Source organism: Neospora caninum, chromosome V (assembly GCF_000208865.1).
Source record: "Neospora caninum Liverpool complete genome, chromosome V".
Classification (NCBI taxonomy): Eukaryota; Apicomplexa; class Conoidasida; order Eucoccidiorida; family Sarcocystidae; genus Neospora; species Neospora caninum.
The window spans coordinates 1,174,906-1,200,342 of NC_018391.1; the positions used below are offsets into that span (position 1 = coordinate 1,174,906).

The 25,437-nt window shown below is 50.4% G+C and overlaps 2 protein-coding genes across 2 annotated transcripts; both read right to left on the reverse strand.

Annotated features, from left to right (window-relative positions):
* Positions 1 to 1,204: 1,204 nt before the first annotated feature.
* Positions 1,205 to 12,473, reverse strand: NCLIV_013510 (DEAD/DEAH box helicase family protein, related; the record flags this gene model as incomplete). The annotated part of the gene is made up of 14 exons (XM_003881542.1): positions 1,205 to 1,593; positions 2,061 to 2,307; positions 2,848 to 3,018; positions 3,403 to 3,468; positions 3,705 to 3,842; positions 4,444 to 4,647; positions 5,389 to 5,559; positions 6,306 to 6,440; positions 6,772 to 6,947; positions 7,871 to 8,051; positions 9,007 to 9,102; positions 9,815 to 10,081; positions 10,398 to 10,916; positions 11,625 to 12,473. 14 exons carry the CDS (start codon positions 12,471 to 12,473, stop codon positions 1,205 to 1,207), a joined length of 3,609 nt encoding a protein of 1,202 aa, XP_003881591.1.
* Positions 12,474 to 15,677: 3,204 nt separating this feature from the next.
* NCLIV_013520 (putative molybdopterin synthase) lies at positions 15,678 to 21,120 on the reverse strand (the record flags this gene model as incomplete). Its single annotated transcript, XM_003881543.1, has 9 exons — positions 15,678 to 15,739; positions 16,070 to 16,263; positions 16,621 to 16,990; positions 17,332 to 17,413; positions 17,818 to 17,895; positions 18,362 to 18,431; positions 19,405 to 19,553; positions 19,899 to 19,964; positions 21,109 to 21,120. 9 exons carry the CDS (start codon positions 21,118 to 21,120, stop codon positions 15,678 to 15,680), a joined length of 1,083 nt encoding a protein of 360 aa, XP_003881592.1.
* Between the last annotated feature and the right edge of the window lie 4,317 nt (positions 21,121 to 25,437).

Genomic DNA, 25,437 nt, shown 5'->3' on the forward strand with positions numbered 1-25,437 from the left:
AGACTCGACAACGATTCGGCCGTGAGGCCAGAGGCACACCTTTGTGTGCTTTGCGGGGTTCAACGTGTTCGGTTGTGCTGTTTGTATCCAACCAGAATTCGCTTGCGAGTTAACGAACGAATGCGTCTAGCCAGCGAAATGTACTGTACAGCAAATGGCTTTAAACGTTTCAAGCTACCGTAAGACAGCTAATGCCAATGGCTCGCTAGTTCGACAACTCAACATGGCCAGTTCCGAGTTCTGCCTACTGGGCGAGCAGTGTGTCCTTGCACACTTTTTTTCGCGTCATTGGAGTCAAAGGTTTGCATTTGACCAACACCCACCTCCAACACTCGTAGGGAAAACGGAATCATCTAGGTATGAGCCCCTCAAAGGATATCCATTGTTCACTAGAGGCGGTCTTACTCTAGACTGTAATATAATTCGCCGCTTTCCCTGGGGCTCCATCCTTTCGGTAAATGGACCTTGCGCCACACAAAGTGCTAGTGGATAAACTATGTCGGATAAAAGAAACGGAAGTTCGAGAGCATATCTCCTGAGCCGACGATTTGCACGGGCTCAATTACTAAAATGCGTCTACACCTGCTTTTCACAGCAAAGTTACACTGGTTTCAAGAGTTCGGCAGTACAGCCGTGTTTGCTTTCTTTGTCGACTCCAAGTCAGTAGAAAAGTCGGTAGATATCCGCAACTTCGAAATCTGACGGAAACGCAACCATCGGGAAACGGAGAGATGTGGGGGAGAGGTAACGCCCATCAGTGCGTTCCCATTCCTCGAGGGGCATCGGTGCCAGCGTTACGAAACGTTCAGACTCTGGCAAACCTCAACAGAAGCTGGATCGGCGTGTGTGCAGTTTTCACTCCAACTGTGTGCCGCTCTTCTGCCAAAAACAAATTTTCGCGGACTCGGTTTCTCTGTCTCGGGCGGTGCCAACAAAGAACTATAGGCAACGCGGTAAACACGAACATCACCGTCGCCTCAACGGCTGTTTGAAATTTCCTTCCGCTCCATGTCCCACCCCTCTGTTGGCTCTTGAACAGACTCGCGACCAGAAGCGAGGTGCGCATCCTCGTCTCTTGGCGCTTGAGACGGGCGATTTGCTCGGATTTCTCAGATCTGGGCTTCTCGTATTTGCCTGCGTCACCCCTGTGTCGCCCACTTCTGGTGACTGCCGCTGAGGCTGCGTGGCAACCCGCCAAAAGTGTCTACAAATAGAGAGAGGACGAAAAGACGATTCCCCGGCGGATTTTCTTTATTCCCTCCAGAAACTTTTTCTCCAAGTCTGGGTTTCCGATGGATTTCGAGGCACACGCCATCTGCCTCATCAGCTCCTCCAGTCGGCGGAGACAGCGGATAACGGTGCCTTCGTAGATCGACGTGCCACTGACGACATCCGCGAACTTCTCTCCCTTTGCCCATCGGTACGTCAGCGACATAATTGCGTGCTGGAATTTGTTCACGTAATCGTCCACCGTTTGCGTGCACGCGGACCCAGACCCTTCGGCGGCTTTCGACGCGCCCAGGGGGTCAATGTACCGACTCTCCACGCACACCCCCGCGATGTGCTTCGCGACTTCCTTCACCTTCTCCAAACCTGGAGCAAACGCAGGGGAAAGCAACGAGCAACGGATGCTTCCAGAAGGCAGCAGCTGAGAACCCGAACCGATGCAACACACACAACCCACCAGCAGCGAAACACGAGATGGCCATCACCCCCGAAGAGCGGGAACGTTCACAACGCAACCAAGACGCGTCGAGACTCCGAAACCCACAAAAGGACGCGTGAAAAAGCTGCGTGCTCTGAGCGAGGCCACGAGAAAAGATGCGTCGCCGCTACCACGAGAAGTCTGAGTCCGAGGCGAGCATCTGAAGAAGAAGCGACCCAAGAAAGACAAAAAGCTTCTGAAACGCTGCCATACACAGCACGGCCTCAACTGTCGCCTTTCGCGAGCGCCGAACGCGGCTTGTTTCGCGCCTCGTGGATTCGGCCTCTCTCGGGTCCTGTAGAGTTTCAGGAGCTGTCGTCTTAAACATATCTGTTTCCCCTCCCGTGGGACTCACAACTGAGAAGGACTTCTTCCTTCGGCTCTGGCTCGTCGTGTTTTTCTTGAAACACCAGACAGCTCAAGAGCGCACAGACTGCCTCGACTTCCATCGTTTCAAAGACGTTCTGGAAAAGCAGCTCGGCGGCTACGAGCTCATCGGCCGTCGTGATTTCACACGCGACCCGGCCCTTCACAGTCACGACGTCGTTTGCGTCGAGGAAATCCAGTTGACGCAGCACGCGCCGCATCGCGCGCAAAGTGTCCTGAACACGAGAGGGAACAGCATACACACCACGGGCCAGAGTGCCAAGACAGCGAGAGAAACTTCTGCATGCGAGAGATAAGAACGCAGAGAACAGGTGAGGGCGACGTGGAAAGCGAGAGCGACGCGCGAGGCTGAACTTTCTGGGGAGAGAGTTCAGACGAAAAAAAGCGAAACGCCGCCCCTTTCACGGCGACAAGGGTCTAGGTGGGGACACTTGCAGCGCCGAGGATGCGGCGCATGCGTTGGAAGGGAAAGCGTGGAGAGAAACAATGTGGAGCTGAAATTCCAAACGCCACGGGGCGGACACACAAATCCAGAAGACGACGAAGGGGATGCGACTCACAATGGATACAGGCGCACCGCACCGGGGGAAAGACACTCGAGAGTCTCTCTCACACGCAAGCTAAGGAGCACGAAAAACAGCAAGAACGGGGACACAAAGAAGCACGGATGCAGCAGAGCGAGAAGAAACGGTGGAGGACGCGGGCAGGATACAAACGACCGAGAAGGGGGTTTCTTGGGGAACGGGGAACCTCACTTTCATGACGAGTTGCTTTTGATTGTCCAGCGATTCGCGAATAGTGCGGAGCTTCGTCTGGAGTTGCACGCGCCGGTGATGCGCGTCGTAGTACGTTCCACACAGCGGGTGTTCGTACAGAGGATTTTGCGTCAACTGTCGCTCCTTCTCCGCAATCGCTGCAACCAGTTCCTGACCGATGTCAAACACACATCTCTTCAAAAGCTTTTTGCGCAAACGGGAAGACCCCTACACACGCCGGCAGAGAGAGGGTCACTCTACATTTGTTTGGGAGTTTGGAGACGCTAACATCCAGGCACAAATATCCGTAACTGTGTGCACAGATGCATCGATGGAGATATGCATCTAAAACCACATACCTTTATATCTATCTAAGTAGACATATGTACATATATATATATATATATATATTTTACATATATTTTATATATATAAACCAAATGGATGACTGCGTGTATCCTAGATGGGAAATGCTTTTAGATTGTGGAAAAACCAAACACATATGGCACAGCAATCTTTTTCTCTCGCGCGAGCTCGTGTGTTTGCGTGACTCACTGGGAGACGGGGCTCAGGAATCTTCATGTCTTCGAGAGGATCCAACAGAGGAATGCCGCCTTCGGGCTGAAGGAAAAGAACGCGCAGTGGATTCCGAGACATACGGACGCGAGAAAAAGGAAAGAACGGCGACGCTCGAGAGACGCGACAACTGGTGAAAGAGAGACTGCGAGATGTCTGGAAGCAGGGCGTGGCTCTTGAGACGCCGCAGATCGTTCGGAAGCGAAGAAGAACATGCAAGCATGCAACAAGACAACCCTCGGGCGAACCGCTGTGCAGCGCGTCAACTCGACGAGACGAACCTCGAAGCGTTTCTCGACTTTCTTGAGCTGGAAATGGAGCGAGCGACGCGCGTCTCCCGATCGAACATCGACGCCCACGGGCAACGTCATTCGGCATTTGCTGATGCTGCGAATGGACGAGATCGTAAAGGGAACAACCTGCCAAAAGACAGAAGGAGACAAGCCAGGAAAACGACCAAAATGAAGAGAAGCAAGACAGTCAAGCGGCAGCTACACCTTCGCGAAACCCCGACAAAATTTGAACTCCCAAAGACACACCACGGGTTGAAGAGAAGGAACGACAAATCCACAACGGACACAACCCACAACACATAAAACTGAACACGTCCTTTGCCGCGCATTTGACCCTTCTACCGCTTGCTATACACGCTAACTCTACCCCACATCCACACATCCAATACCTTTGTACACGTAATCACATTTACATATATATATATATATATATATATATATATATGCATATGAATCCATTTCTGAATAGATCTGTGACTGAAATTTATGTTTTTCGAGATGAGAATCATTAGTTGGTTGCAGTGATGTATGTCTAGGTGAATCTCGCTCTTCTCCACAGAAGGGGTTATCAGCATTTGATTCCAAGTTGCTCCTCTCGTTTTCTCTCACAGCGCCGCGTCCATGCCTCGTCCGAACGCGCTCTGCCAGCAACTCAAGCGAGGACGTTTTCCTGCGTCTGAGTCTTAGTTCTGTCAATTAGACAAAGAGAGAAACCCCTGGCTCTCACCGCGAGAACGTAGTCCTTTTTCTCGACGCCGTCCACATTCTTCGCAGGGCGCGGCTTCTCCGAGGACGCCACCGCTCCCGTGACTCCCTTGCCGTCTTCGTCGCGGATGCTCTCCGGGGCGCATGCAACCAAACAGTCGACGACGAGCTGTTCTGCAGGCCCTTCCATCACTGCGTTCGTGGATGGAACACAGCGGTTCGAGATCTGCGAACAAAACGACGAAATCGCATCCACGGCAAGCCTTGGCCGCCCTCGCCACTTGCTTCGCCTTCAGACGCCGTCGGCAAAGCATGCAGATGCGACGAGAAATCGACCACGCGCATAGGAGATACGAAACCTGCGTTTCGATGGCCAATCTCTCCATACATGCAGATGCATCGGTACATGTACCTATATATACATATATCTACATATATGCACACCAACAAATATATATATATATATATATATATATATATATGCATCTATGTATATATATATATATGTATATATGTATATAAATATATGTATATGTATATATATATATGTATATATGTATATATATGTATATATGTGTATTTGTATATATATATATATACATATATATATATGTATATATATATATGTATATATATGTATTTGTATAGGGACATGAATCACGAATAAGAAACCAATACCTGAAGCTAGACATATAAGGGGACAACGACACGGGCAAGGGTTCCTGCTCTTCCTTTCTGCGGCACCTTCTCGCCGCGCTGGGTCTTGATCTCCCTCTCTTCTTCCATCTCTGTGCTCGTGCTTGGAAGCTCTTTCTGTCTTTTCGGGAGCCTACGCAGGCCCCAAGACCGCTCGCGAACGCGCGTCGCCCGGCAGGAACAGCCTCGGACACGGAGAAATCGAGACGCGAGGCGACCCGAGAAGAGCGCGTTGCGAGGCGAAAACGACAGCAGTGCCCGGTTGGCTTACTTTGCTGAGGCAGGTAGCCCATCCCCAGTCGGTGCCGTTCTCTTCCACGAGCCTAACGATGCGACCCGCTTGCAAGTAGCGAAGAATGTATCTTTCTTGCATCGCCAGATTTCTCAGCTCCTTTCCCAATCCTGCAAGATCGTGTTTGAGCTCGTAATACTCGCAAACAGCCTGCCAGGACAAACCACACACGCACTCTCTCTGATGAATTCATATATATATATATATATAGAGAGAGAGAGAGAGAGAGAGAGAAGTGGGGTTGCCTACGTAAATGCATGTGCATGCACAGGCCATAAATACGTATTCGTGTTGTACTGATGTAGGTGCTGAAGTACACTGCGTCTGTGAGAAATTCGTGGGGAGGTGTACATGTGCTAGTGTTTAGGACTGTTTCTCGTGCCAGGCCGCGCGTGTGTGTCCATGCGTTTTTGCCGATCTAGATTTTCTTGTGAAAGCATGAACCCAGTCCTTCTTTCCTTGACGGAGCGAGGCCGTCACAAGAAAGCAAGGTCGCCTCGCCAACGGAAAACGAAGAAATTAATACCATATATATATATATATATATATAGGCGACCTCGATACAAGCATTCGCATACCTGCACTAGAATTTCCGAATACGCATTTGGATCCATGTGACGCATATATATATATATATATATATAGACATCGGACACCCACAGGATGGTAGACCGGCATTCGGCCCATATATACATATATATATATATATATATATATATTTATATACATGTGTGTATAACCATACTGGGACTCTGTATATGCATATATGCAGATAAATAGATTGGTGGGTGTCTGTGTGTTTATCTAAGTGTGTCTTGGAAGCGCCTGAGGCCGTATCAGTGATCGTTCAGAGCAGCTCCGGTCCCTGCGTTTGCTTTTCCAATTTGAAGACTCACTGCCTCGACGTCGAAAGAGGGTCTGTCCTTCTCGTCGACGTCCGCGAGGGCGTGAATTTCCCGGACCTTCTTCACCTCCTCTTCGAGTTCTTCCTTCTCCTTCTCCAAATGGAGCGCTTTTCTGTTTCTTTGGAACTGAGAAACCGTGACAGCAAACGGCAGAGGACACGCGGAACTGACGAACAAGACGCCACACCGCCGAACGTTGTGTGTCCACTTCAAACTGATTTCCATCTTCTCTCATCGTCTCTCCGTTCTCTGTTTCTTTCCTGTTCTCTGCTCTCCCTCTGCTCCCGTCCACGGCTGCGCTCGCCCGCTCCTCTCCCGGCTGGCGCGCCTTCGTCCTCGTTCGTCTCTCCGGTCTTTCCAGCTCTTCGCTTCACGCTCTTCTTTCCTGTCGTCGCGGCGCCTCACCCGCCCTCAGCTCCGCTGAGTGTGTTTGGAGTCTCTGCATTCGGGTTCTTACGTGCGCGAAGGAGCGCGTGATCATGAATGTGGGGTTTGCGTCTTCGATGCGGAAGAGATTCAACAGCATGTTGAACCCTAGGTGGAAGGTGGAGATGAGCGGAGCGCCTTGCCCCATAAACAGCTGCTTCGCCTCTTCAGGGTCAACTTGTTCGTCAAACATGATGATGACAATGCCTGCAAAAACTCGCACAGAGAACGCAGTTCGCGGCGGCCTCTCCAGACGCGCGCCACGACACCGGAGAACGGAACTGCGGAAAAGCAAAGACGCCAAGAAACAAAGGCTGCCGCGCTCTCAGCTCCGCCACGCCGAAGACCCGCAGCCAGAAACCCAGAGCGAGAAGGGGCGACACAGCAAAAGAGGGCCAGGACGAGAAAACGAAGGGGGGAAGACAGAGAGAAAACGAAGGGGGGAAGACAGAGAGAAGACGAGCGGAGGAAGACAGAGAGAAGACGAAGGGGGGAAGACAGAGAGAAAACGAAGGGGGGAAGACAGAGAGAAAACGAAGGGGGGAAGACAGAGAGAAAACGAAGGGGGGAAGACAGAGAGACAACGAAGGGGGGAAGACAGAGAGAAGACGAACGGAGGAAGACAGAGAGAAGACGAGCGGAGGAAGACAGAGAGAAAACGAAGGGGGGAAAACAGAGAGAAGCCGAACTGAGGAAGACAGAGAGAAAACGACCGGAGGAAGACAGAGAGAAAACGAAGGGGGGAGAAGAGAAGGCGCGGAGATCCGGTTCTTCTCGCAAGGCGCCGCTCGCCGTGGCAGCCACGCTGCGTTCGCGAAGAGACGGATCGAGCCACGGAGCGGCGAACAGAGAAGAAACGCGAGACGCTTCATCTCCCCCCTCAGAGGTACCGCTCCCCGCACTGAGAAGATTCTCGACTTCGAGACACAGGAAACAAAGCGAAACGAATGGCTCGGAACCGGAACCCAGAGAGAGACAGAGGAAGGAACCACGAAGAGCGAGAGGACGAGCGAGAGGAAACGCTCCGGTTGTGGAGAGTTGCGCGGTATTTCGAGCATGGAGTCGACTGTGCAGAATTCCGTTTTCGAGAGTCGCGTGGTTTTGCTTTCGCGAAGAGCGCCCTTTCGCACCTCTGTCATCGAGGCCACGGCGGCCCGCACGCCCGGCCATCTGTATGTACTCCCCAGAGTTGACAATGCGGTATTCCTGGCCGTCGAACTTTCGAATTGCAGTGAAAATGACCGTTTTTGCCGGCATGTTCACCCCCATGCTAAAGGTTTCTGTGCTGAAGAGAACCCGCAGCAGAGACTCCTGAAACCAAAAGACGCGACACCAGTTCCAGTCGAAATAAAGCTCAAAGCTACAGACTGCTCGTACGCAGAAAGGTTAATTAAAAAGCATGCAGCGCGGAGATTCGACTGAGCCCAGTGTCGGCAGAGATACAGAGACAGACACAGATAGAGATAGACACAGATAGAGATAGACACAGATAGAGATAGACACAGATAGAGATAGACGTAGATACAGATAGACAAGGGTAAAGATAGACACAGTTAGATATAGACACAGATACAGGTAGAGACAGAGGGAGATAGAGATAGAAACCCCTGGTATGTATGGATAATACTCGACTCTTCTATAGTTTAACCGCTACTGCTGGGACTGTATATTATGTACTTACGGTAGTACTATCAAGCCTCTTCTTATATAGGTAGATCCGAGAGCTACAGATAGGCAGAGACGTGGCGTATGAACTTGCGGCGAGGCGCATGTGATTCATGGAGTGTCTCGATCGAGTTTCAGGGTTTTTTCAATCAGTGCTCGACACGCAATCCCGACAGAAGCGCGTCACATGTGGGGACGTAAGCTCGCCGAAAACGACGGCGGCATCGAGAGGGACAAACCAGATATCTGAACTCGGAACGTCCTCGGCCACAGACATTCAGACCCGGAGTTTGTAGCGACTCCCCAGTTGATTCACAGCATGGAAAGAACATCCGAGAAAGGAAAAGAGAAGGAGAGGAGAGAAGAGACAGGAGACCGCGAGGGGCGTAGTGAGAGAGAAAAAATGGGGAGACGAGCGAGTCGAATGGAAGACGTGTGCTTTCGCGGGACGACGGATATATCAAGAATCCACGAAGAGAATATGTAGAGGGAGGAGTTTGTGGAGAGAAGAGCGGCTGCACGCAACAGTGTCAGTGCGCTGGCTGTCTCGTGGAGGAACACCGTTCTCTTTTGGAGACCTGCCTTCGAAGCGAGTTCTCACCTGAAAAAGAATTTCAATCATTTCTTTGACGAACGGAAGAAGGCCTCCGTGGTGGATTCCTATGCCCCGTTTCAGCAACGGCAAAATCGACTTCACCTGCAAGTAAAGAAACACACGACTCTGGGTGCGAGATCAAACCGAGAAGCACTTTTTTGACGCGCATCTCGGTACGCATCCAGTCCCCTGCCCACACCTTTCAGTACACCTGAATGGGCAAACAAAAAGTGTTTTTAATGTGCATTTGATTGCGAATACATTACGGAGAATGCCAGAGACCCCAGAGCACATATGTAAATATGCAGAGCTGACATATGAACACATCCACAGATATGCACATGTGACTGCACGTACGTGTATACGTGATTCCTTCTACACGTGGATCGAGATGTAAATAAACGCTTGCACGCAGATGTCACCACATAGCGATACACGTGCCCATACTTATGTACAGACGGACTGATATAAACATATATATACATATAGATATAGATATACATGTACATATACCTAGATGTATACATAGATATACGTGTATATATATATATATATATACATAGATATACCTGTATATGTATATATATACATAGGTATACACACATGTATATATATATATATATATATGCATATGCATGTATAAAGATATATACATAGGTATACATATATACAAGTATAGATAGATACAGATGAGCATGGTAGATAAATCGATGGATGGAGATAGCGACGGGTTTCAAGAGAGTTGAGGCGTGAAGTAGTTTTTTTCTTCCTGAGGGGGCGTCTCTGTGAACAGTTTTCTCTGCGCTGTGCGGACCTGCGGAAGGTTGCGGTCTTCCTCTTCGAGGGTTTCGAGGGCGTTGTTGAAGATTTCTTCAATGAGTTGTTTCTCCTCGTCAGTTGTGAGGTCTACGTTTCCCGAACCGCGCCCCGCGCTGTTTCCGCCGAGAAGGGCGGTCGCGTTCGCTTCACACTCTCGCTTCGAGAAACAGAAAATGATGACGGGCGTGTACTGACGCGCGTGGCACATGAGCACCAGCTTTTCGATGCTCGACCGGTTTCGCGCTCGCCCTCGACGCTGCATCTGAAATCAAATACACACCAGAAACGCCTGTCCAGGAACGCGCTGCCGCCTAGAAAACCGGCACCGACCAGTTGTGTGAAAGACGCATGCGGCGAAAGCGAACCGGAGAGAGACGACAAACACGGAACTGCACAACGAAATGTGCGTGTCACAACGCGCCAAGCCAGGCATATCCCCATGAAAGATACACACACATGTATATATATATATATATATATGTATACACATATACATACATATATATATATATATGTGTGAGCGCTCTTCTCTCTCTGCTTTGGTTCGTTTTTAGGTTTGCGACGTGTCTCTCACGCACTTGCTTGGTTTCCATCGCCTGTTCTTCGACGGTTTTGTGTAGGGTGGCGACAGCTTTGTGGAAGTTTTCTTCTCGGAAGACTTTTTTCTCGTCCATAACGAGGTAGACACCCTCGCCGCCTGCCGGGAACATGTAGTGCTGCAGCGGCGTGGGCCGATAGTCCGTGTACAGCACGTGGCAAGGTTGGTGTTTGATGGCGGCAACCCACTCGGCGAATTCTCGCGCGTTTGGAATTGTGGCAGAAAGGAAGACGAACCGCATAGTTGCGGGGACCAGGACGATGCTTTCTTCCCATACGACGCCGCGCTCGCGATCGCGCATGTAGTGGATCTCGTCGAATATAAGCCATTTCAACTCGTTGACCAAGTGCGAACCTCGGTAGAGCATCGAACGCAAAATCTCAGTCGTCATGACCATGATGGACGCGTTCGGATGCAGAGTCACGTCTCCCGTCATCAGCCCCACGTTCTCGGCTCCAAAACTCTCCGACAAGTCTCGGTATTTCTGGTTCGACAACGCCTAGAGAGAACCACACCGAGAGCGCGCAAGGGCGGAAAGTGAGGAGGAACACGAAGCAGGCAAAAGGGACGCCTGCCGCTCGTGGTGGACAGAAAAAAGAAAGCGGTGCGGAGGACGAACGGCAGCGGTCGAGAACGACACGGAAAAAACTGAGAGAGAGAGAGCGTCAGAGGGAAAAGAGAGAAAGACCGCGGATGACGAGGTGGATGTACAGCGCACCGCCGTTTTGGAAAGAACAGAAACCCGCTAGTCTCAACGAATTCACTTCGGTTTACAGGCTGCGTCTCCCTCTCTTTGTTGATACCGTTTACCCGTCAGCGCCGGCTGCAACACTTGTCCTACTAGCCATCTCTAAATACGGCTCCACCAATCTCCACACGTACAGATGAAATGAAGATGCATGTGTTGGATGTATTTGGTTCTGAAGAGAGATGTGCGAAATCGATTAGCATGACTCTAGAAAACGAGTGTATTTTGTACAGACCCGAGAGATTCGTTCTGGATTTGGGAACACATCCATGTGCATGATCCTTGTCCTTGACGGGCATACAGATGTCCTTTCAAAGATACTGATGGGTATATAAATAAATAAATATATATATATATATATACATATGTGTGTGTATGTGTGTGTGAGTATCACAGTGTCCAGATGCATACATCGTTAAGAGGGTGAGTCTGAGGAGTTTCCCGGCGCCTCCCGCTTACTTTGATGGGACTGGTGTACACGACGCGTTGTTTATCCCGAATACTCATGGCGATCGCGTACTCTGCCACAACCGTTTTTCCCGCGGACGTATGCGCAGCCACCAAGACGCTTTCGCCCGCTTCCAGACACAGGACACTGCGTTGCTGGAACGCGTCGAGACGAAATTTATACTGTCGCGCCGGCGTCCGCTTAACCCCGTTCTCGCCTTCGTTGGCTTGCGTGGCTGCTGCTTGTTCGTCGCTTTTCTCTGTCGGGCTGACGTTGTCCGCCTCCGTCTCAGAGGCCTCGTTTGCGGCCTTTTTCTTTTCAGCGGGTTCCGCCTGCGTTCGATACTCGGGAAGCGTCGTCTCAAAAGGGTAGTAGTGGAAGGCTGTCTCACAGTCGGCAGGCCGGATCACCTCGTGAGTGCAGTTCTTGTCAGACGCAAGAAGTTTCACTACCAAGCGCGTCTTCTGATCTTCCTCTCGAGACTCGCTTTCTTCGTTTTCAGCTGGTTCTTCGTGGGCATCTGCCTCCCGTCGCCGGCGTTTCCTTCCTGGAAGAGCTGAGGCGTCTCCATCTGGAGACGCGACTTCGTTTGGGGACTCCCCGCGAGAAGATTCTGTCTCCTTTCCGTTGCTTGCTTCCACAGACAGCCGCTGTCGTTTCCTCTCCACTTGCAGAGAAGCGCCTGCTTTCTGAACGGCTGGAGACGCTGAGAGAGAATCGTCCTGTTCCCCAACTTTCACATTCTCCGACTCCACAGAAGACTTCGGCCCCGAACGAGACAAGGAAGAGGAGGACGAAGAGGAAGCGGATGCATCCTCGCCCCCAAAGACGGCAAACAAATCGTCGACGGCGTCAGCCATGGTGACTCTCACCGGGGACAAGACGGCCGTGACGGAGCTAGAAAAAGGGAGAAGAGAAAACGAGAGAAAAAAGAGGAGAGAGAATAGCAAGGGAAGGAGAGGGAACAAGAAAAGGAGAGAAAGCGACAGAAGAAAGGAGAGAGAAGGAAAGAATAAGAGAAGAAGATAATGCTGGAAGAGAGAAGACGCTTAGTGTTGCGATGCCACGCGAGGCATACCGACAGAGAAGTGTTTGGGAACGACAGTCAGGGAGAAAACCAGAAGCATCCTCGCAAGAGATTCAGATTTTGCTGAATGAAAAACGGACGCGTGGAGAAACCTTCTTTCCCTCTCTGTGGGGTCTCTGCGAGAAAACAATCGACAAGAGAGAGACACTTGCTGGAGACAGCCGAATTTTGTCTCTGTTTTCCTGACCTTCTGACCCGCGTTGCGTTTCTGAAAAAGGTTAAGGGGAAATCGAGAAAGCTCGCAAGCGCGTCGCCCTAAGGAGCCAGAAAGCCGTGTTTCGCGGGAAACGGTCTTGCAAGCTTTGGAAAGTTGTCAACCGCGCCTGGGCATGCAGAAAGGCCCCGTCAAGCTCTCGGTTGAAACCTGAGGGCGAGACGGGATCAAAAAGAAAGGCGCATTCCTTGTCCGCTAAAAAGGAGAGTAAGAGCTTGGATTTGTGCAAAGACTGTTCAAAGAAAGGGAGGTGGCGAGAAAGGAAAAAATTCTGCGCTTCTCGCGAAAAAACGCGAAATTTCGGTTTTTCTCCCAGCCGAGCTGGGTTTTGCTGTCTCTCTGCATGCACATCGTAAACTGCGACTCTTCTCAAAGAGACCCATCAAATGAAACGCCGAGCGTAAAAGGCGAGGACTCTCGCCTTTCTTTGCCTCACGGTTTTCTTTACAGCACGAAAGAGACTCCCCCCTGGAAGCGAGAGGGAAACTCCTAAAACGCAGGCGAATTCACGGCGAAGAGCCAGCCGTGACAAAGCATCTCCACCGTCCACGTGTTCGAAACGTTTGGAGAGAAGGACCGCAGAAAAAAACAACCGAGAGGAAAGCCTCATGGGTCTCGAGTCGAAAAACCGTGTTCGCCTGGTCTTCTTTGATCCCCCCCTCTCCAGACGCCTGCCTTTAAGAAAGGATCCTAATCTCTTTTTTGAGTGTGTTTTTGCAGGGAAAACTTGTGTTCGAGAGTCTCTTTGAAATAGTGTATGCTTGCAGCCAGAACAAAAAAAAGTTGACTGAAAAGGAAACAGATGTGATTCCCGCGGGATTCGTCGGTGCGTCTCGACTGTCTGGAGGTACTAGAGAGGCAGTCGTCGAGTCGAACGAAGCCGTTCTGTCCAGCTGGGAAGCAAAGACACGTCCTCGAAAACAAACGTTTTTCTCACTCTCGAAAAACCCGCTCGTCTTGCGGATTTCATGGGGAGAAACCAAGTCTCACAGCTTCCCGACCTTTCCCCACGGGTACGTTCTACACTGTCTCTTCGCCACACAGCCTGTCCCCTGCTGGAGAGGCTGGGTCTTTCTTGGCGCTTCCTGACTTGCGAAAAAGGTCGGAAAAAAAGAGAAAGGGTGTCGAAACAAAGCGACACCGCTCCGCCAAAAATGCGAGAAACATTTCTAAAGGAAACTCGCGAGGCAGGGGCGCTGAGGCAGTCGCCCGTCGGCAGATCCCGGTTCCGTTTAGAAAAAAAAACGGAACCCGCAGTTTTGCCAGGGGTTCTCGAGAAAACGGTTCAGAGAAAAGAACGTCTTCGTCTCGCTCGCCAATGTTTCAGGACGCAGTTCCTCCCTCAGGATGCGCCTCAAGCAGTGCAGCGGGCCCTCACGTGTCTCCGGCACCAGTCTCGCCTTGCTTCAAAACGCGTCATTCCAACGTCTGCTGTTGCTTGTAAATCTATCCTTGGAACTACACATATTTGTAGATACACCATTCGAGGTACAAACATGTGTCCTCTATGCACATGGAGACACTCTCGCAGACAGGCGAGAGAGCATTCAAGTTACGTATCTCTATCTATATAACTCTATATAACTAAAATATTCTTATTGAGTGCCAGCGATATCAAGACAAGGCGCTTTTATATTTCCGAATAGGACTGCATGCATCTAAATGTGTCATCTCCATTTGAAGCGCTCCCATGGTGCGCTGTTGCTGGAGTTTTGCAGTCGTCAGAAACCAGGCTCCGTGCGCGCGTGTTGGAGACGGGCCAAGAGAAATGCTATCTACATTGGAGGTTCGAACGTCGTTTCCCGACTGAGCCGATCTCTATTTCCTAGAACCATACGGTTCCGTTTTCGTTACTGAATGTATCCGTTCAGAATTCGGCGGTGGGTCTGGGACAGATTCTTTCCCGAAGCAAGGCTGCCTCTCGTTTTCCTTTCTGTTTTGGTCTTTTCCTGTCCTTGTCTTGCGTTTGCTTGCCTCTGGGTCGGACCGTTGTCTCGCCTTTGTCTCAAGGCCTGTGCGTTTCCTCCGCTGACCGTTTTTCGAGGAAAATCCGACGAGTCCTTGAGAGCCCTGCCTGGCTCGCAACGCGCACATGTTCTGTATACTGTGAATGTGCATTTGCAACACGAGAGTTGAATTTGTTTGCATGCATGCGCTCGGCGTATTTCTCTCTCGCCATCGTGAGAATTTCTGTCGGAGGCAGATCAGCTTGTTCGTGACTATCTGGCCGCTTAGCCCCTCCCCCCCTGCCACTCGCCATGCATGCAAGCCAATTCAAACGGACTCGTTTTTGCAGATGCATATATTTGAAGAGTCTACAGGGCGATCCACACACCATTCGTGAATTGAGCGTGAAAGCGTCGAACTGAAGAGGCGGCACAGAGGGCCAGGGACTTCGAACGGGGACGCGTACAAGCATGCAGTCGACCGTTCTCATCGAAAACAAAATCGCACAGAGACACAGAAGCCCAAAAGCTGATTGAATCAGAACAAAATGGTCACGTATTCGGACCTACACAATGATATGCTATCAATATATATATATATATATATATATATATATATCCACATGCATACCTATCGCTCTGTTTTTCTATGTATGTATATATAAGTATACATATGTAAACCCATGCATATATATATATATATATATGAATGCGTACCAATATACGTATTTTAGCATTTATCTGTATAAGGATATATATGTATATCACTATACCTAGTAATACACAGCTTTTGTATACATCCGCATCATTTTATGCGTCATCCGCCTATGCGAATCATAGGTCTGTTTCTGTTGGCGTCTCTTGCGACGTTCAATATTCCTGCGAAGAACAGAGGCAACAAGTGAGGCGAGATGTTCTGCAACGGAGCGCAGAAGCACGACTTTTCCTGCGGCGTTGGACGGGGACTAGCATTGCAACAGCGAGAAAGCGAGAACGAGAACTTTCCACAAAGAGCGTCAAGAGAAATGAAGCATCGATTGCAAAGCGAAAAAAAGGAGGCGCCTACAGTTCCTGACGGGGCTGTACACGACATCGCCTCATCTGTCTCGCGTCATGCATCTTCTCCAGATTCAATTCCACATGGAAAGAAAAAGTTTTTGGGTGCTCTCACAGACTCACGCGTCTTTCCTGTGAAAGTGCCACGCTCACCTCCGTGAGATTCTTTCTTCTCTCGAAGCGCCTCAGCAAAAATCTGCCTGAGTTTCGTTTCCTCGCTCGCCTCTCCACGGGAAACAGGAAACGAACAGTCGGCAGGGAAGGGACAGGACGGTCGCAAAGCTGGAAGGACAGAGAATTCCACGGGAGAAAAGAGACAATTTTTCAGATGCCCATCCGCCGTCAATCTGCGAAACGCGCACCAACCACACGACACAGACCGCGCTTCCAGATAAGAGGAGAATTCAAAGCTAAAATGCTCTCTCAACTGACAAACGAAGACCATCGATGCTCATCCATAAATACATATATATATATATATATATACATACCTATACCCTTATATATACACGTCTATATATACCTTATATATATATATATATATATATATATATATATATATGCGCGTCTGAATTTCACTATGCAGTTTGGCGCAAAGGCGGCGTGCCTCTGTCTGTGTACTCGTGGAGTTGCCTCGGCTTTTTCTTGTAGCGGTGAGCGTTTGGCGCTCCTCGTTTCCCCACGTGGTGCATGTGCTTGTTTACCGAATTCGATTGCACGAGGCGCAAAAGGCATCTGTCACGGACGAAATTATTCCGACACCTCCCGCGTGCTCCGGAACGACAAACAGCGAAGCACTGCCCTCTTCTTCGTCTCCGTGTTGATTGTCTGTTTTCCAAGCGTCTGTGGTTTCAGTCTTCTCGGCAAAACAGCCCGTCCCTTCAGACACTTTTCCGTCTTCTCCCGTCCCTCTTGCCTCCATGGCTTCGCCGTCGCTGCGGTGTCTGTACACTCGAGCGGCCCCCGTGGTCTGCGAATTTTCTTCTCTTTTCTGCACAGGCCGAAGGTTCGGATACTTCTGACGCAAGCGCGCGAGAATTTCCTGCTTCGGCACAACTGCCTCGCGACTCCAGTCTGCGAGGATCCCAAGGGGACACACAAGAAAAGGAAGGAAAATTCAGACACACTCTGTGCTCCACGTGCGCGCTCCCGTGTCGTTTTCGGGGGGTATGTCCTGAGACAAGACACGAGGTTTGTGACCCAAAGCTGGCCCGCGAGTGAGTCTTCCCTTTCTGCGAAGACACGGCGTTAGTGCCAACCACCTTCCGGCCGTCTCCTCTCGTGCATCGGGCTCTTTCTACCGAGACAGAAGAGCTGCGTGCATATCGAGTTCATAGGGTGCCAGAAACCCGTAGACGGTTGTGGAGCGGTTTGGCAAGGTTGAAGATCCACAGATGTCCCGGTTCTTCTCTCACCGTTTCCTTGGAAAGGCATGAATTCGATGAAGCGAACGTGAAGGGGCAAGTCTCTGGTAAGAGCCGCAAACGCTTCGATTTCCTAAACGAAAACGCGCCACTCTCCACGCACTAGCTTTCGTGGCGCTTTCCGTGCCTGTATCCTCTCCTCCTCTCAAACTGTGCTGACGACTCTCGCTCTTCTCCCGCTTTCTCTCGATGTGCGTTGTGAGCAAGTCTCTCCCTTTTGTTCCCTTCTCTTTGTCTTCTGTCAACTGCCTTCCGCTCCACCTTCTGGCCCGGATTTTTCTTCCACTGCCCCGTTCGTTTTCACCTTGATGTGCGTTTCTTCTCTCTCTTTCTGCAGTCGGTTTTTGCTGTTTGGTTCTGCTTGTCTTCGCGCCGAGTGCGCGGCTGTTTACTTCGGCCTCTTTAGGCCTTCTCGCGTCTGCGGCCCTTTCGCGAGGCCTGCGTGGGATGGTGTTCTTCTGCCGGTCTCCCGCTCACATCTGCGTTCACGTGTCGAAGCAAAACGACGTTTAGCTTCACCACGCAAAAGTTCTCGGCTAGAAGCTGCATAATTCCCTGCCCAACCGCATCCGCAGGTGGACGCAAAGCAAGGGAGACACGGTCGGCGCGCGCGCCGAGTGTGTCCCAGTCAAAGAAAGTCTCGCCTCGCGAAAATCCGCCAGGGAAAACGAGAAAACTCCAAACACGAAGACGCCATGGCGACGACCACAGAGTCCATCCAACAACGGAAGGGGAAACAAGCTAGTCCCGTGGCGCTCCGCACTCCTACAGAACTTGGTTTTTGTCTGTTCCTCATAACGAGACTCACATTCAGGATTCCAACAAAATCGAAGAGAAGGGAAAACCTACGTAGACGAGGCCAGTCAATAAGAGGAAGGGGAGAAAGGGAGAGAAAAGGTGAGAGAATGAGAGGACGAAAGAACGCAGAAAAAAGGGCAAAAAACCGGAGAAAAAGAAAACACAAAGACAGGACGAAAGAGGGGAAACACATGAGAGACGAAAAGAGCGGGAGAAATCTTACCTCCCAGACGCGATGAAACGCATTGACGCCGGTAACCGCCCTGTAACGCGTTGGATCCAAGCTGTCGAGGCTGAACAGAAAGGAAGAAGGAAATGAAAAGACGAAAACTGGAGAAGGAAAACACGATATGAGAGAGAATCAAATAGACCTGGGCAGGCATTCGAGTCATTAGTGATCTCCGGGAAGCGTTTAAAACTCGCAACCGTAAACCGTCACAAAGAGAAGACAGAAAATCATCAAATATGTGGGCCGATGGAGAAGCGCATTGTACCAGCGATCCATACAAATGCTCAGGCAGAGAAACACACACACACGTGGAGATGCACATCCGAACATGCATATCTATCTACACCTACGTAGACTTAGACAAAAGGCATGTGGGAATCAGATCATTTGTATGAAGTAATTACCTATATTCATGAGCAGGTTTATGGGGAAAGCCCCCATACGAATCTCAGTGGCGCTAAGCGGGTCCAAATCACAACGTGAACGCGCGGATGTCTATACACACAAATATTTACGTGCAGATATATGCAAAGATGTGCAGAAAGTATCCAACCCCACAACCACAGAGAATGAATGTATCAACCTATATATATATATATATATATATATATATATATCAATGTGTGTACATACAAATGCTTGCGCGCATTTTTAGAAACACAAGTACGTTTATACGAACGCATGAGCATGTGTCATACCTGTTGATACACCCCTGTTTCTGGAATGGGAGATTGCGGCTCGGTACTGCTTTAAGGTGATTTAGGAAGAACAGAACGAAGCAGCAATTTTCGGGAATCGTGTCCTTTTCCGGGTATCACACGTCTTCCCTACCTTGGCGAAATGTGCCCTGCTTTTTTCTTTTCGTCTTTTCGTTCCACGACCGCCTGCCTAACATATTTCCAGCAACGTTTCTAAACACACTGGGATGCTCTTTCGCGTCTGGGTTTGTGTCTTTTGTGTTTCGGATCACGTCGCCATACCCATGATGCTGGCGCGTTTCCTCTTTTCGCAGAGACGCGCCCCGCTTTTCTTCTCACCTGACGTTTACTGCGTTCACCTGTGCAGCCTTAAGTTCGGGAATCAGGCGAAGAAGACGAACGCCGTTGGTCGTGATGGCGAATGTCCTTAAACCTGGCAATGCGCCTACTCGACGAAGAAGCGTGGGAAAGTCTTTCCGAACTGTGGGCTGAGAAGAAACAAAGCGCCGCAAAGATCGGCAAGGTCGCAAAAAAGAAAGAAGACACGTGAAAAGGCTGCGAGGAAAAGGGAGGGAAATCGGGGAAAACTCACGAAAACGAAGAAAGGGGAAACGCATGCAGGAGAGGCGGAAGGGAAAAGGAAACGTGGTGCGAAGAAAACCGGAGACAGCGATTCCATGAAGCAAAAAGAGAGGAGGGGAGGAGACGAGAAACGGACAAGATGGACGCGCTCCGTGAGGACCGCTTTGAGACCCGCACCGCTGAACACTCAACATAAACCGGTCTCGAATGTGGTGAGACAAAGACACCAAGAAGCAAAAGAAAGAACTCACCTCCCCTCCTGTCAGGCGAATCTTTGTGCCACCACTCTTGACGAAAACTGAAGCTACTCGAACGATCTAAAAACCAAAGAGAAATGAAAATGAACACTAAACACTTAGACACACACATTTACATTTTCGTATACAAATGCATGCATATAACAATATATACGTATACATATATATAGATGTATATGCATTGTAGAAATAGGTGTGTGAGTAGTTGTAGAGTCACGTGCATAAGCACATATCGGTGGAGACACATATGTCTGAATACGCGTGGAGGCATGTGAAGAGAAACGTATAAACGGACATACAACAAATTCGCGTCAGAAGAGGCCAACAAACGCTTGTACATACACAAACACCAGTACATATATATATATATATATATATATATAGTTGAGTAGATATACACATATATATATCTAGATGTATAGGTTCAGGAGAACGAGATGCAGCAGAAGATGAGTAAATATGGTTCTAAGTTTGTGTCGAAAGAAGTGCAGTTGTTTATACGACGATATGTGCATTCATGCAACGAGACGGGGGTCAGTGCTTCTCGTGTTGCCTAGAGGAAGCAATCCTGGACATCGTGAGAGTTTGTCTCCTTGTTTCGCCTTTGTTCTCTGTTCGTGCTCTCATATCGCCTTTTGCCGCCGTCGACTTTCATCGCCCTTGCCTCGTCCGTTGAGAGAAATGTCCTGCCTTTTTCGATGGAATCAGGAGAGAGAGGCCGGGTCTTCGAAGGAGGCGGCGGCGCCTGCGGGGTTGCCCGAGGTTCACACGGCGAGCAGTACTGAAGGAAGGAGAAAACACAGGTGGCGAGGAAGACAACGAAGCGTCGAAAAGGAAAGGCAGAAAAGAGACCAAACATGCAAAACAAGCAGAGAAAAAAGAAACGGGAAGACAAGAAAGGAGAGAAAAACAAAGCGGTTTGACACGGCGAGAGAGACAGGAAAGTCTCTGGAAGGATATGCGCGTCTCCTTTGGATCCAGCTTATAGAATTGCAAGGGTTCCCATAGGCTCGTTTTAACGGCACGAACAGGAACAGTACACGCCCCAGACGGGAAATGAAGTATCACAAAAGGGCGAAGAGGTTCAAGAAAAAGACGCGTTTCCACCGAGGTGCGCGGTAGGAAAAACATCCGACAGTTCCAAGATGCCGACCAGGCAACTCATCCCAGAGAGGGACAAACCGAGTCGGAGTTCAAGACTTACGGTGCATTTCATGTTGCACTTTTCCGTTACGGAGATTCGAAGATACGAGTGGTGTCTTCCAAAGGAGTCAGTTAAGAGACGAGACGTTTTCCGCGTGCACAGGCCTTCGGCTGGGTCTCGCAGTTTGTTTTCTGCTGTCTTGGCGGTGTCGCCATTCCCTCCCGCGCGAGGCCTTCGCAGGCTTCCTTCTTGACTGTCGACAGGGGATGCGCGGCAAGAAAGAGGGGCAAATGCCAAGGAGGCCGAAGAGAGAGCACCATCGTGACAGGGGGAAGAAGTGAGGGAAGCAGAGAAAGACGGGGCGGAAGCGGGCGCCCGCGAATTGTCGAGATCCTGAAGAGGCGGAAAGCGGGGGAAAAGGCAAGCAGGCGGCAAACGCACAACCACAGGCAAAGAAGAGACGGAAGGGGGAGAAGAAGAGGAACGGGAAAAAGAGCGAGAAGAAAAGGAAAGAGACGAAACGGAAGAGGGAGTCGGGCAAGATGGAGCGCCAGGCAACACCGCAGAAGATGAACAAAACAAACGAGCCATCGAGAACAGAAGACAACGAGGAGGACGAGGAACTGTAGACGGCAGCGGAGGCGGTGAGCGTGAGAAGAGAGACACGTCGGCTCCAGAGGAGAGACAGAGAAGGAAGGTCAAAGGCGTGAGTCTGAGCGTTCGCAGGCGCAGTGTTGCCCGGAAAACCGGAAGGGGAAGTGCGAGAAAAAACATAGGAGTCGCCTCATCCCCAGCGGCGAGGCGTGAACCACGCTCCCTGCTTCGTATTATAGAGTTCTCGACTCAAAGCAACTAGGGTGAAGTCAGCTGAAATGTTTGCTGCGATGGAGACGCGAGACACGCCGCCCTACCCTACAGCCTCCAGCTCTGCCGACAGTCACGAAAATCGTGCAGAAGAAATCGAATCCAAGCTGCAAGGGTTTCGAGCGAAGTCAGAGAGAAGGCGGACGGGATCGCGAGGCGAACACCACAAAGGAGACAAATAACAGGAGAGCGTGTGAATGTTTACGACGTGCAAAAAAGATATCGAGGAAGAAACAGTCGAAAAGGGCTCTCGGCACAACTTCTTGCCACATGCAGAAATGCGAGAGAGGCAAACGCGACACGGCCGCTGAAAGGCCACGTATCGCCGCGTGTCGTCTCTTTTGTCTCCGGAGTCAGTCGGTCTCCTCTCGTTTCTTGTGTCTCTTCTGTCGAGACCAACGCGCATGCTTCCGTCTGTGCACGAACGCGACACACCGTGCGCAGCCCAGGCGCTAACCTGCTTTTTTGCCGTCTCAGAAAACGAGCATCGTTTGGGTTTTTCAGAGAGGAAGCGTCGGTGAATCGGAGACGCCGGGAATCCAGAGAAACCGGCTTTTTGGCGGCAGGTGCATTGCCCCTCCTGCAAAACTGAGAATTGCCCGAGTTCCACGGGGGGTACGGGAAGGGATGTGAACCGTTTGGACACGAAAGTTTTTTTGTGCCACAGAGGGAGCGCCGCGCTCCTCTTGTCCCTGTGTCTGAGCTGTGGAGTCCCAGGCACAACACGCGAAACGGTTGTGAGGCTGTTTCGCGAACAAACGGTCTGCTTTGGGCAGACCGGCCTCAGTTTGGGCCACGCGTTTCTAACAAAGGATCGACCCGCCGGCAAGGACAGGAGCGAAAATCACGGGGAAAAGGATCGAGTTTGTATCTCGAGCGGACGGCAAGAAACAAACAACTCGAGACAGCAGAGCGCAGATCTCTGGGCAAGATGTGTCGTCCCGGGATGCGGCAGCTTTTTGCCGAAAATTCTGGATTTCGGCACTCGAAGATCTCGCTGAACTGCTTGAGTATAGCCAGTGCACTCCTCGTTTCCCGGAGGATGAGTAGCGACATCTACAGGGACTTCAGCTTTAGACGGAAATCGGTGCTAGATGCACGAATTTGGGTTTGCGATACACGTGTCACTCCTGTCTGGGTGCTGCCTTCCTTCGCCAAGCACTCGAAAACCGTCGCCGTGGAAACAGCCCTCTTCCTCAGCGAAAAATCCAAGATGCCACGAAAAATCTCTTCCTTCTGCTCCGTTCCCCTCCACCCTGTCGGGAATGGAGTCGTTCTCACGCAACTCCCAGGGCTGAAGAGAAGATCAACTTAGGAAGGAAGTCGCGTATACTTTCGACGGACACACCGGCAGTCTCACCATTCCCCAGATCCCCCCACTTTCTGTCTTGCGTTTGAGAGAAAAAGGGATCCGAAGCATCGCACTCAACGTTCGAGCGGTTCGTCTCGTTTGTTTCAAATCTAGAACTGCGCACGCTGAGAAACCGCTCGGTCCTGGTCTTGTGATGTTTTGGCTAAGGCCGTGTGGTACTTCACCCACTTTCTTTTCAGATCCAGAAACCAAAATGGAGTTAGGGATGTATGCATGCGTACAGCTTGGCATACCTTGGGTAGTCTGTGTCTCAAGATCCAAATGGAGACGAGTATTCATCGGATTTGCCACTCTCTGTACAGCGCTTCCGACAAGCTATACTATGCGCAACCTTCCTTTGGTGCGAGTCTATTTGCTTAGGACAGGAAGTTCTCTTTCGCGACTGCGCTGGAGCGTGAGGACATTAGACCATCTAGAATTCTGAATGTGTCTCCAGTGATCAGATACAGACAACAAAGTTCTTCACGACTTCTGTTCACCCACGTAAAACCTGAGGAGTCAAGAAGGTACTCATCGTACAAGGGGAGGGCGTAACTGAGGAAGAAAGCAATGGCTAAGGTGCGGGGATAGAAAACGAAACAAGAAACCCAGAGGTAGGTAGATAACGCTAACTCCAGAAAAAGGCAGTTTATATCAACCTACGAACCTCTTTTCACCATGGGTAACAGGGCGTCTTCCCCAAATACCGCCGGCAACGACAGGACGAAAATGGATACGATGTGTGGACTCCCCGACAAAAAAGATGTACACACGTCGAGAGCGCAGAACCCCCACCTTGGCTACTTGGAGGATACTACGTATCTGATGTAACATTAAAACGATTCTTTGTATTACATTTTATATTGCCCCCCGGAGTTGCCGCGCGTCTGTGTTTTTCAGCAAGAAACTCTGTTGATGCCATCCGGTGACTGCTGGGGTCTCGAGTGACAGAAATGGGCGTAAACGGCGAGAAGTCGACGCGGAAACCAAAGGCGAAATGCGACTTAAAGATATCCGCGTATCTGGAGACTTCCTGTGTTCCAAGGCAGATGCATCACATTCATGGGCGATTCGACGACACACTGACTCTCAGTCAAGTGCAACAAAAAACGATAGGATATCTTTACCCCTATCCATATCCACATATTATTCTATTCACATACGTGTGCATTTATATTTATAGATACATGTATACATTAAGCGTGCACATTCGCGTGCGCATACGTGGTCATACACCAGCAAGAGCGTTTGACTCCATTTGGGGCCGCAAAAATCTGCATTTTGCAATTACTGCTTTCATGCACATGCGAGTGTGTGTGGCGACGCTTACTCTGAGGTGAATCACAGGCATTCTCGGAAACATAGCTGGATAAAAATCCGCCTTCTCTCCACCGCTTTTTTCCGGAAACCAAGCCGTTTTTGCAAAAACTGCGCTCCTCTTCGGTCTGTCGTTCACCTTTCTTGTCTCTTTTTGTCATGCACTCTGCTCTCTTCTTTCTGTCACAGCCATTCTCATGCTCTTCCATTCTCTCTTCTTACCTGTCCCTACCCACTCCGCCGGTCTCTTTCACCGTCCTCGACTAGCGCTTTCTCGTTCTCTCTCCTTCCGTCCGTAAAAGCTTTCTCTCGTTCCTTCAACTGTTCCTTCTTCTCCCCTCTTCGTCTTCTCACTCGTTCTCTTTCTCCCGCGTTCTGCTTCTCCCGCGTTCGCTCTCTCTGTCTCTTTTTTCTCGCGTTCTGAGGGGGAGCGCTGAGGGTCTGGGAGAGGGCCTTGGGAGGCGGAAGAAAACAGCTTCTCGATGCCAGTGACGTGTTTTTGCGAGCGAGGAGTGAAAACAGAAATGGCTTGTTCTGATCTTTAGACGCGTTTTCTTTCGAAGGCAGAACTCCTCGACGCCCAGTGTTTGTACACTCCATCCCAGCGCGTGCCCGCGATTTCTGCATGCACCCTCGCCGGACCCCCAAAAGGCACTTGCGCGGCGCGCGTGTTCTTGTCTTGTCTTTTCCCCGCGGCCTTTTTGCCCTTCTGTGAGACTCTTTAAAATGCATCTGCCTCCGATCTTTCCTTCTCAAAGGGTCTGAGTGAGAAGTTTTGAGAGAGACCGCACCTTTTCGCGTTCTCCTCTCATCGCTTCAGCGCCTCTCCTCGCTGGAGTCCCTCTGCTTTCTCGCCT